At 40.5% G+C, this 24,087-nt stretch overlaps 1 protein-coding gene across 1 annotated transcript; it reads left to right on the forward strand.

The window, feature by feature from the left end:
• Positions 1–783: 783 nt before the first annotated feature.
• Positions 784–23,006, forward strand: tasp1 (taspase, threonine aspartase, 1). The gene is made up of 14 exons (XM_028422745.1): positions 784–972; positions 1,500–1,708; positions 2,194–2,261; positions 3,405–3,473; positions 4,120–4,240; positions 4,761–4,845; positions 4,921–5,000; positions 5,130–5,236; positions 7,335–7,454; positions 8,432–8,510; positions 12,867–12,977; positions 15,027–15,134; positions 15,988–16,061; positions 21,575–23,006. Exons 2-14 carry the CDS (start codon positions 1,546–1,548, stop codon positions 21,665–21,667), a joined length of 1,278 nt encoding a protein of 425 aa, XP_028278546.1. The 5' UTR covers positions 784–972; positions 1,500–1,545; the 3' UTR covers positions 21,668–23,006.
• Positions 23,007–24,087: the final 1,081 nt, after the last annotated feature.

The following is a 24,087-nucleotide window of genomic DNA, read 5'->3' on the forward strand; positions in this document are numbered from 1 at the left end:
TCTCAGTTGCCTTGAAATAATAAACGTGGACTTTTACTGCAGTCTCAAAGGATAACATTAAAGTATATGCTGGAAAGTTCTTCCAGTATTTTTAATGTCTCAACAGAGGCTTTTTAAGAAGCAGCAATCTTTGCATGTGTCCAAAAACATTGAGAATTTTTATGCATTTGTTGAAGTTTGTGTGATTTTAACATCTCAACCGAGGAAATTTGAAAATGCTTGGAAAGTTGATGCTGCATTCATCTGTTGACAGCAACACTGAGTCATTATTCACATCAAGACAGGGTTTAATTGCATAACATGTACAAATATAAGCACATCCCATTATTTTTGCATGTAAAACTTTATAATCCAGTGTAAGAAAGCAAGGTCAAAGGAATTAAGAGGAGAGTCAGTCCTAATAACATATATTTATTTATAGATACAAGCAGCCACAAATAAATAGAAGCATTTTAATTTAAATACAAAACATATCAACAATTATACAGTTAGAATGTGACATAAACATGAAAATAATCTGTTCAGGCTATAAATTATAATATATAGATATATATAGAATATATTAGTTTCCTATTTTATTTCTTTCCTTTTTCATTAATATTAATTTATGCTCAATATCATGTTTTTTGTCTTATATTTTCGTTTGCTTGTTACTAGAATTTTTAAACATCTACAAGGTTTTAGTAATTTGTACCAGCTTTTAATTTGTCCGGTTTTCTCCACGTGTTCCAGTGTTTTCCTGCACGCTGCGCACTTCCTTAGCAACGTGTACCTGAACCAGGAAGTACTTGCGTGTGCTTTAGCTAACTAGCTATGGATAGCACAGATGAGTGAAAGTGTGTGACAGCAAAGTTTGTCACAGTTACATTTAGCAGCTCGTCTGTCCTTCACGTCTATCAGACACATAGCAGGAAACGCCGCGGTTAGCAGGCAGTCGTGTCGCTAAAAGGAGAGGAGGGAAAACTGGAAGTTGTGAGTGTTTTGTTGCTGTGTTAGCGAGCTGTTGGCTAACGAGCTAACGTCAACACAGGATCGCTAGCTTAACTTTAAATGTTTTATCTGTCGCCATTTGTCCGTAGTGTCATTTTAACTGGTGAATAAATACGTAATAAAAACGAAATAACACCCACGCAATATCGTAGACTTTAAAGAATAACATGCCTGACGTTACAGTAAGAGTTTGGAAAGTTATTGATAACATAAACTCACGTTTACGAGATTTATCATGTTGATTAGCACTATGAATAGCATTTTTTTAGATAACGTTGTAAACGGTGGATGTTAGGCGGCATAGTTTTCTCAAGTTATCACCTGAATGCAACGTTGTGTGTTCTTCATTGTTATCACTAACAATGGTGGATGATAAGTGATTGTTTGTGGTTCATTGATGATTGAAAGAGTCCACAATAACGCTGTCAGGGGAATTGCTGATGTAGTGGTGCTGTTTAGAGTGTTACTATCCCACAATAGTAACACTTGTATTCCTTTTTCCGTCACAGGTACACACTGAAAATGATCTTCTCATCATCATTGTCAGTTTAGGCAATGATAGGCTTGTCAAGTTATGCAGGGGTTATGGAAAATCTAATGAATCCTGCTGAAGAGCAGCCGCCCTCCTCTCCCCTCACCAACTCATGGTCCAAAAAACAGGAGCCGTGCAAGAATCAGAGGTCCAAAGGTGTGGGTGGATTTGTGTTAGTGCATGCAGGTGAGTCTGCACACCATCATAAACAAGCAGAAATAAACAATGCAACTCTTTCAGCAACAGACTTCGACTCCCACGATGCACCACTGAGAGACACAGGAAGTCATTCCTGCCTGTCTCAATCAAACTACTGAACTCTGAACTGTAACAGTCACTCAGACACTGTACATTCATACTGGTACATTCATGTCATGCTCTTTACTATGTAAAGGTTTTTATACAATAGTAAATATGTTCTTCTTCTTTAGATACTACTCAGGGATTTAAATGCTATCTAGGTATTTAGATATTTATTATATATTTCTATATATATATATTATATATTATATTTGTCTGTAACAAAAAAGAATTTCCCCTCGGGGATAAATAAAGGAATTCTGATTCTGATTCTGAACTTACTTAGATATATATCTACTGATGTGTTACATGTCCTATACACAACTTCCTGTTGTAAAAGTTAATGATTGTGTAATAATGGTTGTTTCCAGGAGCTGGGTACCATTCTGAATCTAAGGCCAAGGAGTACAAGCATGTGTGCAAAAGAGCCTGTCAGCGGGTAAGTTGAACTTTATGAGCAGTACAAAGGCAAACAGCACATTCATGTGCACAACAAACAACACAGCCATGTTCTTTTTGGTCACATGGTTGGCGAACGTATTCCTTCAATCTAAATGATTTGACACTAGACAGCAGTGACACTGCTAAAATGCTCGGATTAAAAATCATAACGTTTCTCTTCAGGGCTTACCTGCTTTGGAAGAATGATTTCATTTACATGTGAATTATTTGGTTTACAATAGGGTGTATTAAACTGGGAACTGAACCTCCACATGGGGGCTCCAAACATTTTCAGAGGAAGCTTAGCAAATTTTAAATATTACATTAGTTATTATTCTATTAGTAGATTACATAAAATGTGTGTGATTTGGGTAAAAAGATTCAGAGAGATGCAGTACTTCAGGGGAATTTTAGTTTTTCTCTTCTATTTCTAGATGAAATGCATTAAGTTGTCTTGGCTAAATTGTTGAGTGTCTCAAGGAGCAAACATCATGATAACATAGTAATCCCAGACAGGATTATAGAAAAGCAAACAGTCACCAAGATGTGTCTGTGGGGAGGCCTAAAAAATGGTAATTACCAGAGGAAAGTTGTTATTGTAAATGATAACTGTGTTTTATGATGAAGTCCTATCAACCCAAACCCTCAGTCCTGTAATTTTACAGTTTAATTGCTGTGTCTCATCACAGAGTACCTTCATGTTTTTTTCTAATAAACTGCTTTACCTGAAGCGCCGCATGTTTTGGATTCATTGCCTGCTTGAAAAAAAAATTGTCAGATTGTCTTGTGGTTTGCTTGAGTTGGCTCAGACTGGATGGGGAGCATCTGTGAACAGCTGTCATTGCAAATATGTATTTTGAGTGGGATTCCAATCTGTAGTTTGGCTGTCCTCACTAGGTACTTTAAAGTTCTTGTTTTGAAGTCATTCCAGTTTTCATTTGGCTGCATTAAAATTAATTTGTTCACTAAGGGAACGTCTTTGTTCTTTGGCATCTTAAAGCAGGTTCTTCTCAACAATGTATTAAGTTTCCTTCATTGTTCCTTCCATCCTCACGTCTGCCATCACAGTTGCTTTACACTAAGAACATTGTTAGTTAGCAGGGCAGTGAAATCATTTCTTTCTTTCTTTCTTTCTTTCCAGGCTGTGGACCAGCTCAAAGCCGGGGCTCTTGCGGTGGAAGCAGTGGCTGCGGCACTAGTTGAACTTGAGGTTAGTTGAATGCAATCCAGGTTTGATTACATAAAATCAAGTTTTATTAACCTTGTGTTTAGTAACACCTCATCTACATGATGTCAAACAATTAATATAAAAACCCAGATGGGATTTAAAAAGAAGAAGAAGAAGGCATCCAAAAACCTTTCAGTGAGGATAAGAAATGTGAAATGCATCATGTGCATGTGTTTATTCTCCTCCAGCTTCTGATGCATGTGCACACAACCTGTGAGATGATGTAAGAGGTTTTCTTGAGGACAAATCAAGAACAATGAGTTTGATAGACAATATAAATAATACGGTATACCAGATGCCAGTCGTACGATGTCTGCAGTCTGACAGAATAACAATAAACATAGGTGTTCAAAGGTCTGATTGCTTGACTGGTTGCAGCCACAATTTGTAGTTCAGAACGTTGTAAAATCCTGTTCTCAGTTCTCAGTCCTTATCGTGGTTTTCTTTTGATAGAGCTCTTCCAAAGTAAAGTTGTAAAACTGCAAATTAGGCAGGGTCATTATCTAAGAGCGGCCAATTTTTGTTAGAATGAAACAGAAAAAAAAAGAGTGGCTTTCCTAACACTGACGGTATGATTCATCACATACCTTGTTTTATTATAGACTCTGCATGTTGTGATTGTTCTCAGGACTCTCCTTTTACAAATGCTGGCATGGGATCCAACCTCAATTTGTCAGGGGAAATTGAATGTGACGCGAGTATCATGGATGGAAAGTCACTGCATTTCGGTGCTGTAGGAGCCATAAGTGGTGAGTTACTACATATGTGGTCATTCAGTCACCTGGACCTGATGGCCATGAATCAGTCCTATATCTGTCATACGTTTTAGTCTTGTACTTTTTGCTATCTCAGAGCCACTGGCATCACAATATGGGGGATGAACCTCCCACTTTTTTTAGTCAAGACCTGACAGCTGGCACTTCTCTGTCCAAAAAACAACCGATTGTCTGGCCTCATGATTTACTAAGATTTGTTTAAGTATATGAAACCCAGCTTTCATCAGTGTACCTGTGTATGCCAGACAACATGGCAGAAATATGTGGAGCACCTTGTTTATGTTGAAAATCTAGTACTTGACATGCAGACTCTTTAAATTTAAAATCCATTATTCACTCTTATTTGCTTTGGCTGAAGAGTTAATTATATTTTCTGGCAAACCTTAATCCTAATTGATGTCTCTTGACATTAAATGTATTCACATTGTAACACTGTATTTCCATCGCTTGGAATGAACTGTCAGTCCTGTGATAAGTCTGACTTTTCCTTCAGGCATAAAGAATCCAGTCTTGGTTGCAAACCGTCTGCTGAGTGAAGCACAGAAAGGGAAACTATCAGCTGGCAGAATACCACCATGGTGATTATCATGGCTAATTATTAATGTTTAGTTAACACGACGATACACTCACCTTAAATCTTATTCTTCTGTCAGCTTTTTAGTGGGTCGAGGAGCACATGACTGGGCAGTGAGCCACGGAATACCTCCGTGTCCTGTCGAGAAAATGGCCACCAGTGAGTATCATTGCACATTTGTTTCTATAGTAGTAATACTGACCTAAATGTCTGTCCTTATTACACATTTGGAAGACATGACTAAAGTGTTGTGGGTGCAGTAGAACAACAGTATTCTGTCACATCCAGAGTTCAGTTTATCTGCCTACAAGAGGAACAAGCGAAAGATGGAACTGGCAGAGAAAATGGACACAGGACATAATCAGACGAAGAAAAGACGACAATCAAGTGAAACTGTGAGTTCAATGTTCACAAAGCATGATCGTTCTCAGATCCCCCCCCCCCCCCCCCCAACACACAATGGGAATGGATCCTAAACAAATCATGTTTTGTTGTGCAGTCTGCAGTAAAAGACAAGATTTAGGTTGTAGTAGTAGTAGTACTGACCTCTCATGTTTGAATGGGCCTTTGTTGAGTGCAGGCAAACAGTTCAGGTAGTGAGCAATAAAGGGCTGTTTGGCGGGGAGATAAAATGCTACATTTGTCAAGCAAACACCTCAAACAAAGCTGTTTGCTGTGGTCTTAAATTGAGAGCAAACTGTTTGGTTGTAGACTTTTGTTAAAGCCTCTGTGGGCAGAGTGCAATAAGCAAAGAGACAGTGTGCTGAAAGATAAACCGTGGTGTTAAGTACTTTAACCTTGTGCAAAATCAGCAAGAGCATGTGGTTTCTGCACTGCTTGGTCTACTGAGACTATTATTAGTGAATTTTGTGTGGTCCATAAGTCCGGAGTTTAATCTTTGCACTTCACTCTGCAAGTTCTAAATCAGTTATCCATGGGGATAAATTTCATCAAATAAATAAAAAAAAAAATGCTGGGAACTTTTTTCTTTGTTTTAGGACTCCACAAGATGCATTCAGTCAGTTATGATCTCAACTTTCTCACAGGGTTATCAAAGGAAGTGGCATGACTGGGTCGTACAGACAGTTCCAAGAAAGGATTAGAGCGCTGACAAAGAGTCAGTACAGAGTTTCAGTGCCCTGAGCAGCACAACTGGAGAGTGGCCCCATGATGAGCTGAGCTGAAAGCAGCCTCACTCTATAACTCCTAGACTATAGCAGTGGAAGCTGCACAGAGGACGGTGGGAAAGTTTATCTTGGTTTAGACGTGAATTGTGTTAAATGGAGTAAAACGTGTAAACGACCGCAGTCTGATGTGCTTCACTGGGCCAGTTTTTGAATGGTATTAATGTTTATTCAGTTCTGTTACGTCAGTGCTCAGTATTAATGATATATTCATTAAAAGAAAGACTAACAGTTTATATGGACTGTTTGTTGACTCAAGTGATGTATGATCAATTTTTGTGTCAAATGGCTAGTTCCCATAATGAGAGCTTAAAGATTGAGTCGTCCTGTTTTTTATCTGTCTCTTTTTTGTGTTTACTCAAAACCTCTCGATCTGTTTAAGACAAACATGGTGCAGTTGAACTGACGTAATACTCCCTACAACAGATTCAGTGATTCTGGCTTCAGGATTATAGGGTACTTTAATTTTTCTATATGCAATGTAAGATCATTTAAACGGGAAATAGCTAAAATTTGTATCAGGAATGCAGGTTAGAGGCAGGATTAAAACAGGTTATTGCAGTCTGGTTTTGATTTTCATACACAGTGTTCTTTTTATGCTTCTGTCCTTTTGCCAAGTAATAAAATCTCTCTGTTCTTTTTTTTTTCTCTGTGCAACATAGGCACCTGTCTCATGATGCCATGTAGTGTTATTAGGAAAGCATATTGATATATATCCAAAGACGCCCTTCAGGTTTACACTTTTTATTTACTGTGTATTTTCTATTGGGAAACACTGATAATATATGACAGGATGGTCTTTGTGGCATTTCACAATAGCTGGCTCTGGCTCTTTTTGGCCTCAGGAGGCCTGCAGACAGTGCTGATTTAGGAGAGAATAAGACAGATGGGAATGTTGTTGTTTTTTCTTCCAGTTTGCCTTTTTTATGTCCAAGGTTTAATCGAGATCTTCAGCTTATGGTAGACTTCTGAACATGTATCATAATGCCAATTTGCACCCTCACCCCATAGAACTCCACGGAAGTCTGACTCATGATGGTTCACAAACAAATCACTTCCAACGCACACTGCAATCAGGGAAGGAAACAGCTGACTGAAATTACAGCAGCAACATGTTTATGACATATGAAGGCGCAGATGATTCATAGATTCTTGCAGTGCTGTGTTTTGAAAATATTCTTAGGCGAGGATGACATCTCACGTTAATAATGAAGAAGTTTGATTTCTCTGTTGATATTTTTATTATACAGTAATTGTCATTTATGTCGTTTTTCATAATCATGTGACTTTATTTCTTCATCTGATGTAGGAGAATGGCTCAGGGTGCCTCGACACAGTTGGAGCTGTTGTGGTAGACCTGGAAGGGAACGTAGCTGCAGCCGTGTCCAGTGGAGGCTTGGCTATGAAACACCCAGGCAGGGTTGGCCAGGTAGCCCGTTCTCCTTTTTTTTAGCCCTGAATGGTCGCTATGTCGGTTATTTATTAGACTGGTGGGGGACATCAACCAATTTTCAAACTCTACACTCTCTACGTAGAGAAGATCGAAGCAAGGCGTCTGGACTTAGAGTTTTCTTGAAGACGTTTCGCTGCTCATCCAAGCAGCTTCATCAGTTCTAACTGTTTGGTGGGGAAACATGGTTTATATGTGGTTACAGACCTATGTGGGTGGGTCTGGGAAAAAACTTAAAAAACTTAAAAAACTTTAAAAAAACAATTTTCCATACTTACCTGTGGTATTCTGGCTGACTGGGCCAGGTGTGTCTAACGACTGGCCTGTAGTCTGCCAGTTTCCTAGAGGTCTTTTCATGTTCCCTCACCAATCGTAGGGTGTCCTTCCCAAAGTGATTGGCAACATCATCATCATGTCATCAACATGTCTACACTCTCTAGTTCCATTGGAAGGATTATAGTTTGCTGATAGATCTGCAAACTTAGAACATCATTTTGCAGGGAGTTTTTTGAGTTTTTATGCCCTCCAGTGGCTTGAAGTTGCTCGGCCCACCATCACAGAAACTAAAGATTGAAGTTTTCAGAAAGCAGCTGTTACCAATGAGGGGGAATCCTTTGATTCCCCCCTTCGCTGTGTTAGTCTAGCATTTCTATTGTTTGATGAAATTAAACTTTGTGAGTTTCTATAAAAGCAGCTTAGCTGGAAAAAACAACACAAGAAAGAGGAGGAGGAGGAGGAGGGTGAATGAATAGGAATCATTTACTGCCATCACCTTATTATCGGTTAAAGCTCAGAGTAATTGAGCTGTGACGGTGCCATGCTAAACTAGCAAGCTGTGGAAATCTAATCTAGGCCTAAATGACCGATTCATCCTGTTGCATGTTTATTTTTTTACCTCTTTCAAAGTCAATATTTTGAAAATTAAGGAAAGGTCTTGTTTTTCTATGTCTCCTCAGGCTGCTCATTATGGATGTGGCTGCTGGGCGGAAAATGCTTGTAACATGAACCCTTACTCTACAGCAGTGAGTACCTCAGGTATATCAGCACATTCTCAACTTTGCAACTGTGTGTGTGTGTCCATGTCTGCATACATTCACTTGTACAGTTTACCATCAGGCTGTCTTTGTTTTGGAGATGATTTGAATCAGGCCCAGTGAGTCAGGCTTCAAAAAGCCTGATAATACTTTCCAATCATGACCTCCAACCATTCCTGCCGAGTGAGTCTCATCAGTCACTTCCTCAGCTGATTGAGTCATCATACTCTGCTCTTTGTTAGTCAGCTGCATGCCAAGTGCATTGCAGAGCTCTTTGGATTTGCATTGATGTTTGACATGTGACACCTGCTGGATGCGATAGGAGAACTGCTGGGAGTGCAGTGCAGATTGGCAACATGTAGTTATGGAGATTTGGATCAAACCTTTGTTGGTTTAAATGAGAATGACAATTAGAACAGCTAAAGGTTGCTCATATGAGTCCTTTGTATATTTCTTTTATGTATTTTGCATGTATGATGAGCACCATCACCATAAATGTGTCTTTATCAGTTTCTGTTGTTAATAATGTATCATAGAAAATTAAAGTTTTTAGGCTTAAAGCTTTGAAGGCTGTAAAATAGATCGCAAAGACTGCTTTAAATAATTCAGTCTCTGCAACAAAAATGACCTAAAAATGTTAGAAATTTACTACTGCGGCAAATATTTGAGTTCTTCCTCATTTTGTCTGAACAGTCAAGTAACTCTTCATGTCAGGTTGATTTAAGACGCACTTTGCAGAGGGCTGACGACGCATACACTCAGCAGAGCAGTATTTTAAATGGTTTAAAAAAGTCAGTACAACCCAAACCCTTACACCTAAGCCCTGGATTTGTCTGACTGAAATTACAACAGCAAACAACTGTTAAAAGACATCCTTCCTTTTCAGGATCTCATTGCAAAAACAAGTTCTTCTTGAACATACCACATGTATACAACTTGCATTGTGTTTCCTGAAATAAGGGTTAGTATGTGCCTCTTTTAGCTGAGAGCAACATTGCTGGCTGTGCTCTGTCTGGTTTTGAATGTGAGCTACGCCTCTTCTTTAAGATGTGTAGATGTCTGAGACATAGCTTCTGGGGAACATTAAAAACCTTTTGATGTGGATCTGTAGCTCAGTGCATCTCAGTGCAGATGAGCTGATTTGATCAGACAGGCTGAAGCTTGAGTTATATGTAGTCACACCAATGATACAGTTTTTTTTTACATTTTTACGCTGTGCTTATATATAGTCATGGAAGACTGTAACAACACAAGCTTATGGAGGTCCGATGCGATCTGCTATCTCTACTGGACCTACCATGGAATGTATTCCTCCATCCTGTACTTTTGTAATTCTCTGGTCCATCTCACTGCAACACAAAATGACAGAAAATAACCTTGCTAAAAAATTTTTACCCTCCTTGTGGTTTTTGTTAGCGTGACGTTGATTTAGTTCTGTACATTTTTATATCTATGACCACACATGAATTCCAGTGTTGGTCACATGCTTCAAATCTGATGTTTAAGTGTTTTCATATGATGCATCTTAAATGCACCAGTGTCTGGCTAGAAAATGTGTAGGCATTCTAATGGTATCTTAACGTTCTGGAAAACATTTTTTTATAAAAAAGAAAAGGTGATGATGACTCATGCTGTGCACCACTTTCCTTCTGCTGCGTCTCACAGTCACCAGCAGCACTGTTGGCTTCGGTTCTTGGCTGAGACACGTGTATATTTGTCATCAGGGTCGTCTTTGCCCTCAGTGATTGCTACCTGAGTTGTCTGGTGAAGGTAGTAGTGGTGGAAGGAATCAAGCATTACAAAAGCACAGACAGAACTGATATTGAATCAAGGGTGGTTGATCAATAGTAGTAGATGTTCCTTCTGTATGTGTTCTTACCTCACCATGTCTTCCTATATTGTGGCTCGGCCTTTGATGTTATCCCCCCCCCTCTCAAAAAAAAAGAAAGAAAACTGCAAGCCTTATGGGTTCAGAGAGAGTAATGTGTGTTCCAGTACAACACGTGTTTTTAATTTTCCAACATAAAAGGCTTTCCATCAAAAGACACAAAAACACAATCGATTTATTTCTGACACAAAGAGCAGGGTCCTTACCTGCTATGGCACTCACATCTTCACTCTGCCCATCCTGTCTCTTTAATTCTAGTCAGTTTAATAATATGCGGCTCCTGTGGGTCTTTGTTTTACTGACTTACTTTGCTGTGGTCAGTTAGAGAACAACTCACAAACTTCACTGTTTACTCTTGCTGCTGTTGGTTGTGGCCTCTCCCTTTTTTACATCTCTGTTCTGGTGAGTTGCTGCCGGCGTTGAAGTTCAGCTGTGTTTGTGCTGCCGTCATATCCAGCTCCTTTTGGATGCAGTGGTACAAAACACAGTGCAAAAGGCAAAGCACTTGTCCAATCCAATCCTTGAATAAGACCTTCAAATTGCTCCAGGCTTTTGGTCTCCACAGTTACAGACCTGCGTTCAGTTCTGTTGTAGTTACCTGATTTTTTTTTTTTTTTTATGGGGCCTTCATTTGTGTTTACAGAAACAATGCGGCTATATTCTGCAGTCTTTATGGGCTTTCACAGGAGCTTTTGCCAGATGTGTGTTGTTTTCCCTCTCATTGTGTTTTTTTCTGAGTAGGGTTAAATGTTTGACAAAGACTGTGTTGTAAGTATGCAGCATGCAGTTGGTACCTGTCTTTACCTCAAAAGCACACACAGTCCTGGTTTTGCTGTTTGTCCTTTAAGCTGTAAAGTGGCCTATTATCCACAATATAAAAAAGCACACCTGCTATGTTGTGACTTGGAAGTGGTAGAGGAGGGTAAGGTGAGACGTTGTGCAGGCTGCCTATGGTTTTAATGGTGCCAGGTTTGTCTAAATGCTTTATTTTCCTCTTTGGGCTGTTTACCACATGAAGTCTAAATGAAGAGCATCAGGCGGGTTTAGGCACTTAAATGGAGTCAACTGAAAGTCACACCCTGCTGGCACCTTTCTGGCTGTGTGTGTATGTGTGTTTCCACTGTAGTGCTTAAATAATGGAATATTTCCCTGTCACTAACTTGTATAGTAGTTGGTGAAGGATTTCTGATGCAGCCAGTTGCAGTGTTTGCTAATGCTAGTAAAATACTAAGCTTGAAAATCCACAACAAGAACAACCTAGTTGATTTATTGCATATTAATTTTGATGAAGTAGCGTAAATTTTTATCGTCCATGGAGGGTATCGCTTTTTTCTGGTGATGACTGCTGGCTGCAGCTGCTAGCAATACCCTATCAAATAGTGAGAATTGTTTGTGTTCGGTTTTGAAAAGTGTGTCCACAGTTGTGACAGCTGTTGACTTGCTCTTGCCTTGACTATTTTGGACTCAGGCTGCAGGGCTGACGTAGTCTGCTTCTCTCTTTCACTCTCACGTACACTCTATCATATTCACTGTCAGCTACCAAAATTTGGCATTGATTGATTTAACGGCACTCAGTGGTACTGATGTAACTTGGCCGGTACCTCCTAAAAAGCAGCCAACCCTAGTCACGACTGCGTCCCACCACAGTTTCATGTCTCAACTGCCCTCTTAGGCAGTGGTCTAATAAAAATAGTAGTTTACCCTTCACACACAAGTAAATAATATTTCTGGATTGGTCATTTGAGACTAACAGAGAAAATCTTGTTTCTAAAAATAGCCATTATGGTAACGTGTAAATTTAAAACCTATTAACGTAAAAATGATGCGTGAGGCTGTAATGGTGATACCTGTTGCACGTATGCATGCACACCATGCAGTCAGACAGAGAGGCAGCTACAGCACAGAGTTTACAGAAGTGGAATTAATACTGTGTGCTTAGCTGTTTCAAATTCCCAGACCAGCTGGGTTCAGGGGCCCAGAAAACTGAAACACAAACCTTCTCTGCCAGCTCGCTCTTGAGCAAGGCAGCTGTACCTGGCAAACGGAAGGTTCCGTTACCTAAAATAATAATAGGTCAATCACACTTCTAGGAAATGCTAACACGATTGCAGTAGCACTATTTTTGGTATGAGCTGAGGGCCCTGAATGCTTTAATTTCACATGATTTTCCATTACATAACCTAATAACCCGAGAAATAGGTAAAATGTGATCTAATAACAGGACTGGAATATCAAAGCATAGCATTATAAATGATAATGAGGAAGTGCTTGTACATACTGATGTCTTCAGCATCTATTTAAGATGTGAAACACTGGGATGTGATAATTACTACCATACACAAATGATGTTTTAAAACAGATTTTTTTTTTATGTGCCTTGGATTCTTGGGTGAAAGTGGTTTGGACTACATGTGCTACAACTCTCTTAAAGTTAACTCAATTGTCCCGTGTGTTTGTGTCTCTTGCCAGGCTGTGGGGAGCATCTGATTCGCACCATGCTGGCACGGGAATGCTCTGCTGCCATGCAGTCTGAAGATGCCCACCAAGCACTGCTGGAGGCTATGCAAAACAAGTTCATCAGTGAGTCACATCACATGTAGCCCAATTACCTCTCTCTTTCCATACACACAAGAGTCGTCAGCCGAGGAGCGTGTTTGCGAGAAGCAAAATGAAACAAACAGATGTTGCATAACACAAGGAATGGACGAAAAAACTGGAAACATTGGAAATAGAACCAGAAGAGGCGGCTTTTGATTTATGGTTCCTTTTCACTGTTTAAACAGGACCTTTAAATGTTCCAAACATCATAGCTGACAGCCACAGATAATTTTGGAAAACAAAATTGTTTTGTTGAAAGTTTTTATGAAGATGTCATTTTTTTTGCCATATTCTCAGAAGTGGTCAGTTTTAGAAAGTCTTGTTAAGTGTGTTTGCTGCGTCTGTGAATGACCACGGGGAGAGCTCAGAGTGGAGGAAGAAAGGACATGTGGAAACATGTGGCGGTTTCTGCCTCATTCTGGCCTCCTTCAGTAGTCTGTCCCAGTTTGGCTCTGTCATGGGTATCTGTAACACTGAGGACAACACTTTGAAGTTAATTCTTCTGTTGTTCACTTTCAAGATGCACTTTAAATTAAACAAAGCTCCATAAATCTTGCTGTAGCAGAACCAATCAAGCCTCCATGCGCGGTCCACTACCTCGGCAGGTTCTTTGAAGTAAAGGTGGTCAAGGACAGCACCTGTCAAACGCAAATACTAATAGATAACGAGTGTTGAAGGAAGTACTGAAGCTTGGTACTTAAGTAAAAGTACAAATAGCCAGCAAAATATATACTTAAGTAAAAGTAGAAGTGCTACATCAACAATCCCACTTAAGTAAAAGTCTTAAGCACTTACTTTTAAATGTACTATTATGTGTTTTAAAAGTAAAAGTACTCATGCACTGAAAATACAGTATTGATTTCCATTGCAATGGATCTGAACAGTTTAAAATAATCAAAGAAATCATCTTAAAATTGACAATGTGTAGTTAAATAACATTTTCCATACAGACATCTTTGAAATGTACCCAGAAGCAGCTATGGACAGGTCTGTGTGTCATGAGGCAGGCTGTGGGCATCAAGTGAACAGAGAGGCTGCTAATAAAAAACAGGCATTCGCCATTTTTACCGTGTCAGTATTCCTGCTGTAGATTAATGTTATGATTCATGTTAATCAGACATTAATGGATGGATCGGTGTTAGCAGACAGTAGCTAACTAGTTATACCTGAGCCAGAGCACCACCATCATGATTGAGGCACATTATAGAAACACAGCTGGCAGCGTGACACCACCTCCATTCAGAGTCTGACCTCACATCAGTCCAGCACAGCTGTATGAACACAACTGTATTCATAAATGTACTTGGAACTACAGACATTGTATTGTATGTACTCAAGTACAGTAACGAAGTAAAAATACTTATAACTAACGTTAAAAGGATGGAGAATCCTTCCGCCCTAAGCTTGCTTCTCTAATTCCATGTTCAACAAAACAAATTTCAAAAGCCTTTTAAACATGTAGAGCAAATATTAGGCTTTTGTGTGAATGCTCTCCAAGTGACACGCACACAACAGTGTTTTATAGAGGGGAACATTACAACATGGAACCAGAATCTGTGTGAAATGCAACAAAGGAACTGTGGCATGCAGACAACAATATATTTCATCAAATCAACCAGTTGGTCCTGATTTCCCAGCTTGTTCCTGTGTTGAAATATTTCAAGACATGCCATAGCTGTTTATAGTTTGTTCTGTTCCAAAGCAAAGCCCTTCTCTTTTCTTTATTGCACCAAACTAATCACCCAATCCAAGGCTTTTTGTCTGTACACACCTCATTCAAGTTGTCAAGGAACAACAAAGGTCCTAAATCCACACTGAAATTTAGCTTAGTCATGTTTGTGAAATATGCAGCTTGATATATTTTGTTCTTTAGTGTGGAGACTTTAAAAAACCCTTACCCATTATTAACCTGTTACTGTAGATAGTAGGTGAAATATAATTTAATTTAACAACAAAGAATATAATGGAGAAACGTTCTTTCCGTGTCTTTATGCTATGTTTAGTCATAAGTTGTCTTGTTGTTGTGTTCAGGCTCACCCTTTCTGGCCAGTGAAGATCGTGTTTTGGGTGGAGTGATTGTCTTGCGGTGCTGCAGATGTGTGGAAGCTCAGCCATCTCAGAATATTCAGGGTATACTGGGTAAGTTGTTATTGATGTTATTGATTACAAAGGCTTGTCTGTAAATATGTAAAAATCCGTCATTAGTTTGATAGGAGGAGTATGTACAGGAGGATGAGGTTCTGTGGCTTTCCTGGCAGGTGGTCTGGGTTTTAACTAGTGCAATCAGGCTCTGGTTTCACACCCTTCATCTCTGATTCAAACGGAGACCTCCCACCATGGAATCAACCACTAATCTTCAGACAAATGGAGGCTTTCTGAACACAGCCCAGTTTGGCTGATTGTATTGATGGATCTGGTTTCTCTACCTGGAGCTCATGAGTATGTTGTTTCCCTTTAGAAAGCGGTCACCATGGAATTTGACTAGGTCTAAACTCTGTCCATAATTTGGGCCATATAGCTTCCAACTGGGTGTTAATGTTGTGCTGTGCTTTGTGTATTCTGCCAGCCTGAATAATACAAAGTTAAAAGTGACACTTGCTGATATATGGGCTCTGTTTGCTGTTGTTTATGGACTGTTGCACTCCTGCAGTGTGGTTTACCTCGGGCTGTTGATTCACCAGAACAAACACCACATCCTTTAGGTGCTGTAATCGTCTCCGTTTCTGTTCTCCAGTTTTACCTTCCGCTGCAGTTATGTCACCACTGCCAGTCGTATATTTTCATGATAATGGGCATGCTCAGAGTTTACTACACCGAGTCACCTGCCAAATTTCCTCTCAGGCAGATGGCAAGACTAATGATGTCCGTCCCCTTTTTATGAAATTCAGTTTAGTAACTGTTCCTGAACCCGTGCTCTGACCTCTTTATATGATTAAGTCAATGTGTTAATACACTTTGTTTTTAATCTTTTTTCATCTGGGTTCATTCACAGTGGAGTTCCTATGGAGCCACACCACAGAGAGTATGTGTGTTGGCTACATGTCTGCCCAAGACAGCAAAGCAAAGGTGAGCCTCCTTGTTCTTTAGTTTATTCATAAAGTCTACATTGTTTACATTTTTAAATATATATGCAATTTATAGGCACATGTTTGTCTCACACAGATTTGAGAATGTAGTTATGCATCCATGAAAATGCAATGTGTTTTAGTTTAGTTATAATATAACACTTCTTAAGATCTGGACCAAAACTAAAACTGTGGCTGATATGATGTGATATGAAATAATATATTAATAGAAAATATCTTTTAGAGCCTTTTTACATGAATTATGTAATTTTAAAAAGCCAGCATGCCTTCTTGGCCAATCAGGCGTAACGCTGTGCCCTGCTGGCTCTGACGAGAGTCTCAGCTCCCACTGATTTGTTTGCCAAATGTATCTCTGTCACTCTGTATGAAGAGAGGGCACTGTTGTTCAAGTCTGGTTCAGATTTCAAAGTGTTTGGCCTCCGCCACCCCCGCCGGGCCCCACCCCCCTCACCCGTCCTTTTCTGTCTCTCGTGGTCTGGCTCTCTCATCACCCACTCTCTCTCTTTCTGTCCACTACCTGGTCCTAAAGTACCACAAAGTTTACTGAAAGTCATGCCCCACCGGGGATATCAGTATCAATTTGTCAGATGTGCTCTGTGTATTGAGCTTTGGGTTGGAATGTGAGTATGCAAGCTGTCCTGTCACCCCTGTGTTAGTGTAGAGGTGAGCAGAACACAGAGAGCTGTGTACTTTCTACTTTGTGCGTTAATAATAATAATAATAATAATAAATAGCATTTTTTGGCCACTCTGGCTCACTCAGAACAGTAATACTTCTTAACTTAAGCACTGCAGAAACATGGCAGAGCTGGGTACCACAAAAACCTCTAAAGTCTGTTTGTGGTGAACCAGTCATCACTTCATTAGGATATGCGCACAAAACCCTTTTTTATCAAATGAATGTGCTCAGTGGGTGCCGATCCAGGAATATCAACTGTCAGTAGTGGTTTCTGGATCTCTTGGGGGAAGGGTATCCACTTCCTCTTGAGGGGCCGGTGGTGACACAGTGATATTGGAGAGCGTAGCCAAGAACACAGCTGCTCCACCAAACCTCACACTGCTCTATCAGAGACTGAGTGAGGATAGTTGAGGGGTGATCATGAAGCACTGATGTGCCTGTGTGCCTCACCATCTGCATACCAGAGCAGCTGGCTGTTTTATCCTTCATGCCTCCACACTGGGTGCAAAACAAGGGTTTTACTTCATTGATCCCCAGCTGGGCCCAGAGACGGCCTCTGCTCGCTGCCTACGTACTGTACGGCCACTGAGGGGATGCCATACCACACGCTGCATCTGTTTTCTCTCCATAGCCACCTGCACACACACACACACACACACACACCCTTAATGGTAAAGATTGGTTTAAAAAGAATAGAAAAAGAGTGGGAACTCCTAACAAACAGATTTGTCACCATGCATTCTTCATGCTTGTTCAGCACTAACCACAGAACAAGGAGCACAGAATAATTTCTTTCAGGGTTGCCCTCAGTTTACAGCCCACAACATCTTTTGACTCTATTATGATTCCTGAATAACGGTGCCGTTTTTGAGCGCAGTAAGGTACAGAGATTGCTAAGCATACAGTGAGAGCCAAAGCTATCCACAAACTCATCTGCTATTCTACAGACATTCCTCCCATTCCTATTAGCAAGGCCTTTCTAAGCAGACAGAGGTCGCCTTCCGCTGCTTTTCTTTGATAAGAACATGAAAGGGCTGAAACACAGTAGCAAGAGTATTTAGGACAGAGGTCAGGCTAGATTTCTGTTGTAGCAGCTGTAAGCGTCAGATCTGCGTGTATATGTTATTCTGACAAACCTAGAGAGGCAGTGAAGTGTGCTTCATGTTGGATTTCAGGCGGAATCGTCTGTCACAGTCGACTCAGGTTTTTCTTGCTTTTCAATCTGATGTCATTACTGAGGAAAGTTGAGTCTGTATCGTAATCCTTTTGACGTTAGACTGTAAAATAGGAGCAGTGCTGCATAGAGAGAGAGAGAGAGCATCTGGTTCTACTCAAACACTCACCTGTGTTTGCACTGGATAGACATCAGAACATCAAGCCATGATTTACAGAGCTACACAAAGCTCCACGGACGACCCAGTGGCGACACTTCACAAACAGTTAGACTATTGTTTTATGATTGGGCAGATAAAAGAAAAGTGTATGGTCCACAACATCAGCACCATGGCTCAGTCTCCTTGTCCTGGACATCATTACCACTATAAAGGTTTTTTCTGCTCAAATTGTGTAAAAGAAAAAATCAAATTTAAAAAAAAAAAAAAAAAATCAAGTGGCATGCAATCCATGCCTCCTGGTTACTGTCTGCTTTGTATATTATATGACAAATGCCTTTTATTACACTACATGTTGTTTTTATTATCCATCTTGTGAGGAGAATAAATAGCATATGAGTGTTTTTCTATTTTTTTTTTAAAGAAAAGAATGTAAAAACCACAACACAAAAACAATAGCATAGTCACAATGCTAAATTTATCCTTTGGTCTACGCTGTGGTGTTAATGTGTGGCTTCACTCGCTCCTAAACACATTCATATCACCAAAGAATGTTGTTTTTCTCCGACAGATACAATGGAACTGTGTTTTTCATGTTATATTTTGACTCAGCCGTAGTCCTGTCATGTGGTCACTTCAGTCACCGGGTAACAAGCTGACAACAGGCTCACTGTAGGTTCACGTGTGTTCTCTTTTTTTTTCTGTCTACCTTAAATAATTCTACATTTCTGTGCTTGTCTTTCAACCACTCTGACTTTGTACGTAGTTTATGCTGCTTCTATAAGCATGCATTCCACAGGGACTTCTTACAAAGTAAGTTCTGCTTCTCTATTATTGTGAAAAAACAATGTTAGGATGGACATCACGCCCCAACAAACCTTCAAATCAGTCTTCTTCATGTCAGAGTTGAAGTACTGAGATCATGTTTGAAGTAGTTATGATAATTTGTTAGCCATCAGCACCCACTGAAATAACTAAAAAAAGATGCAGTCTGCCCACTTATTGGGACTGGCACAACAACAAGGTTTCAGTCTAAGTGCCTTGGCAATGTTTTGTATTGTAGAACTAATAACACTGAGCACAATCACCAAAGGATTTAAAGGCTTTTTCCTTCGAATGAATTAAAATAACTGCTACAGAATTATAATCATCCAATTAGAGTGAAACTCTTGCATAATTGTGGGTGTTTGAAATGTGGGGAAACCAGTTTTACAAAAACATGAAAGACTTTATTGACAGTTTGCCTGTTCTGTTTTTTTTTGTGTGTATCACATTAAATGATTGCCAGTGGAAACGTGTTTGGTAAATATTATAAAGAAGCATTGATGCCATACTTCACTCTTATCTTACCTTAAAGGTAGGGTAGGAGATTTCATTCTGATGCACTTTTTGTTAAATTAGTGTAAGTTCTCTTTACAATCCGAGAGCAACCGATTAGTTCGGCAGTTTTACTTTAAAACGAACAATATGAATCATCTGTGGAAGCTATAAAATGCTCAAAACATCAGCCAATCCTACGAGACGACCCTGCGCGGAGTATTGGCTGGTTGTCACTTTCTTCCTGCTCTGTGCGCACCAGAGAGGTACGTGCATGATGGCCGAAGTCACAGACCGCAGCTCGTCTTCAGGTAATGCGCGTTCATGTGATTGGGAGGCGTGGCTTCGGGGTGAGCTCCGAGAGAAAGGGGCGTGTGTTTACTTTTGAAATCTGGCTGACTCTCACTGAGTTTTCAAAATCTCCTACCCTACCTTTAACGCTGGAGGAATGAAGCAAAGGAATCAAAGATGGCGGATATCATTGCTGTCAATCATTGGCTGGAGTTGGTATATGAGTTAAAGATGATTATTTTTCCCCAAACTCTCTGTAGGCATTGTGATATTCTGACCATGACCATGAATTTTCTTACACAATAATGTCAAAATCAGGCCCAGTTTACACATGAAGCATTATTTGCCTATTGGCGATCTTATGTGTGATATCTGGCACCACTCAGCCAAACTACTCTGTCCCTGTAACCTTTAGTTATTAAGCAGCACCACAGCACGGAAAAGACACAAATGCTCTTAACGCTGTGGTGGGGTAATTACTCACTTGTTTGGTTTAGTAAGCCTTTGACTCTTCCTGCCTACTCAGTCATGCTCTCCATCCTGTCAGCTTGAAACAAAATTAAGGTCCTAACATATGGCATGTGTTTGAGTGTCGGCGTGAGAGCCGGAGCACATTGGTGTCATTGTCAAACACAGTTTTCTTGCAAAATATATGAAGTCATGCAGCCAGCAGGTAATTGTACCCAGTAGTGTATTTTCAGCTGTATTCTCAATGTGGCAGGGATTTAAAAGAAACGCCGTAAAGCTCTTTCCCTCTGGCATGCAGACATCAAAAGGAAAACATTTAACGTGTCACCATTAGTTGATTATAACTCAGCTATGGACCTTCGCTCAAAACAGTTTAAATAAGGCCTTTCCTTAACCTCATCCCCTGAAGATGAAGGGGGAGAGGATGAACCCAGAAATGTGTACTAGAGGCGTAATAGCCCCTCAGAGTGTTGCCATGTGTGCCTGGCCTTGTCTGGCTGTTGTCCCATTGTAGTGACAGTTGCCCTCGGGGTAACTATAGGCCATAGTCTGAGCCTCTATATACAAAAAGGAGCAGTAGACTGTTGCAACTGGGATAGTGATGTCAGGCCCATTCAGTGGTCTGGTAAAAAAGTGGATGTAGTTTTTCCCTCAAGGCTGGAGCCAGAGTTAGCCTCTGTGGAGAGAGAGAGAGGAAGGAGGATGACAGCCATTATTGGCTCAGGGAGAGTCAGTCACCTTTGATCCCCCGGTGGAAGTATCACTCCTGACTTCACAGCTGTGTTTGTCCCCTCCTCCTCCTCCTCCTCCTCCTCCTCCTCCTCCTCCTCCTCCTCCTCCTCCTCCTCCTCCTCCTCCTCCTCCTCTTACTCCTCTCTGTCTCTTCTCAAACACAAAACACTAGCAAGTCTGTTCCCTCAACACTGACTTGGCATCTTTGGACTTTAGGGCTGCAAGCTCATGATGCAACACTTGTAATGCTCTCTCAGGGAGCATCATGTTCATGTATCTTCAACTTTGTCCTTTCTCAACAAAATATCAAATTAAAATGATGCTTTAGAGAGGTTTGGGTGTAAACTCTTGGTGCTGTGCAGTATTAGGCATGTAAGTCCTGTAATTAATTGCAATAAAGAGGTCTAGCCGGTCTAGTTGACTATACTAGAATGAAAACCCTGGCTGGTTAAAGTGTGTTGTGTTTGAACATGGACACGCAGCGTCTTGCTGCATATAAAGTGGAAACTTCTGTCCTAAAACTTTGTCTTCCTTGTCCCCTTTTAAGCCAGAATGATTCCAGTTTCCATACGTTCAAACCCCTGCTTCCATCTCTGCTTTCTATATATATATCACCCTTCAGGTGTTTTTCTCATTGTGTGTCTGTGTGTGTGTGTCTTCCTTTTTTTGCCCGCAGACACACATATCCAGATTACCACCTGGGACTGTTCCTGGACAGTCTTTGGCCATTGAAGGAGGGGTGTGCAGGCTCATGGGCGTAGTGGAGTGAACAGCATTCTTCCTCCTTCTGGACTTCTTCAGCAATACTGCAGTACAGTCTCCACACATGCTCGCACACACACACACACACACACATGCACACCACCCTCACCTCCTCAAAGCCTTTGGGATGCCAGAAGTAATAAGCTTTTTAACAGGTGTCCAGGAAGGAGGGAGGTGTGTCAGCTTCTACTTAGTGCACTTACAGGACTTCCCGTCTGCCACTGTCTGCCTCCAGCATGTACTCTATGCCAACTTAGGCCTTAGATACACTTGTTTTTTTTTTTTAATTATGTGCTCACTTAGACAGACGACTACAAGGTAAATATTGTGGGGGGCTACTGAAGGAGGACAGGGACCACAGAGCTCCAGTTATCGTATTATTTTAATGGAAACTGGTATCAGCTGGTTTCTGCATCAGTGTGGCTGTGAGTAGTCGGGGTGTTTGTGAACATGTAGTTAAAAAGCAAGTAGATCTTCGGCCTCTGCCCCTAAGCTCTCCAATGTCACCTGGATTAGACTTGATGCACCATTGCCTTTTGATGCACCATTTTTTCTTTGTCACTCTTTTCCAACTGAAAGTGGCATCCTTCCATTTGTATATAAGCTATCATCTATTTAGGGAAACAGGGTGGACGTTCATTTTATTTAGTATCACTGAACAGACGTGACTATTTTCAAAGTAAGGCCTGTATTTTTTGTTCTTCGGTTTTAAAAAGATGTCAGATTGCACCACGCTGAATGCCTGCTCATCAGCATTATTGTTACGAATGAAGAATTTACCGCTGCGAGAGTTAAACAGTGTCACACATGCGTACATCCCAACTTCCATGTTACATGCTTACTGTGTTTAATCTTCCAGCGTACTGTACAATGTAGCATAATGTGCATCTTAGATCATGATGAATTTTATAACCATTTCAGCCACAGAACGCTTCGCTTATTGGTTTGAAATGTGAATACATACTGTAGCTACTGCATGTACAAAGAAAGCTAAGAAAGCTACACACTTCCAGAGTGATGCTTATCCTTACATAGAGTTCTCAGGTAGCAGCATTTGACTCTACCGCCAATCATGACTGTTAGTCATCATTTAAAAAATCATGATTTATATTTGTACAGTCCCACGAGACAGAGACATGTATTTTCTTGCTAAAAACAAGCTGAAAGCTAATGTATGCATTAAGCCCATGAAATGGTGCTGTTGAGAATTCTACTTGAAAAAAATAGTAATTGTAAAAAAGTAATTCTTGTTCCAACGTCAGTAGAGCTTGTTTATTGTTTACTTGAAAATGCAACTAATATAAAAATGGTATAAGCTATGGAGATCATATGTGCACCGCTCTCTACAGTGCTCAAAAAGTAAATAAAATCTATGTTGCTACATTTCTGTGTTTGTGTTTAGCCCTTTTAACCCCCCCCCCCCCCCCCCCCCCCCCCCCCCGTGGCATGAAACATATTCTTCCAAAAATAAGACATTCATCGCCGTATGGAGAGTGTGTGTTACAGGCAGAATAAATATAATCCAAAGTGTGGACTGCAAAAAATGTATAGTCTGGGAATAAATTACATGCTGGACAGTAAGTGGAATGGAAAAAAATAGGACTTGTCAGCATACTGAAATAACATGAGAGAGGAAATGGTCTGTGTTTGTTGAGGAATCACACATTTTCAGTGTTTTTTCGGAACGCTTCTAATCTGACTGGATTCCTCATAAATAAACATTTACAGCCTCTGATTAGACAGGGCAGGGTATTTATATCGACTCAAAGAGGCGAGACTTTGTCCAGTTGTTGGCTCTGGATTGTGGCCATTGTAGTGTCTGAGAGGAATGTGCAATAGAGCTGTTCAAGAAGATAAATATATTCACCATTTGAAGGCCTCCCTGTCAGTGTACCATGCCTGGTTGTGAGATCAAACCACGTACTGATGATATCCAGCCAGTCTGCCCCTCAGGTGCAACATGTCACAGTCGTTTGACATCACTAATGTGCAAAATATATTTGACAGGTCAGGAGGAGTAACGCAGGGCTGGCTCGGGAGTTGCTGTGCGTGTTTGTTTTTGTTCCACAGCCACATGACCTCGGTTTGATCTTGAGGGTCCATCCAAAAAAGGAGATGTTACCTTGCCCCTCACCGCATACACTCACACTATTCGCTTGATTATGTGTTATTATAGAGCACCCTCTTTTCATCAGAGCTAATCTTTGTTTCTGGGAGACCCTCTGGCCTTTTCAGCACAGAACCTTCCTCTTCAAACATCGTCCCTCTCCGTGCTGGATCTCCTCAGCTTTGAAAAAGGATCCTGGGTCTTTAAAAAGTGGACGAGATCCTGAGCCATTCAAGGTGTATCCAATGCCTCGCGCTCAGCAAGGCTCTTAAATGCAAAACAGACGGTGCAGCAAATAAAGATCAAAGGCAGCAGCCTCG

Source organism: Parambassis ranga, chromosome 15, assembly GCF_900634625.1.
Source record: "Parambassis ranga chromosome 15, fParRan2.1, whole genome shotgun sequence".
NCBI classification, from domain to species: Eukaryota; Metazoa; Chordata; class Actinopteri; family Ambassidae; genus Parambassis; species Parambassis ranga.

What these genes read in the sequence shown, in the direction of transcription:
- tasp1 (XM_028422745.1), top strand. Translation starts at nt 1,546, where the DNA reads ATGATAGGCTTGTCAAGTTATGCAGGGGTTATGGAAAATCTAATGAAT. An exon ending in CGGCACTAGTTGAACTTGAG is followed by an intron (nt 3,474 to 4,119) that starts GTTAGTTGAATG and finishes GATTGTTCTCAG; the next exon opens with GACTCTCCTTTTACAAATGC. An exon ending in TGCTGTAGGAGCCATAAGTG is followed by an intron (nt 4,241 to 4,760) that starts GTGAGTTACTAC and finishes CTTTTCCTTCAG; the next exon opens with GCATAAAGAATCCAGTCTTG.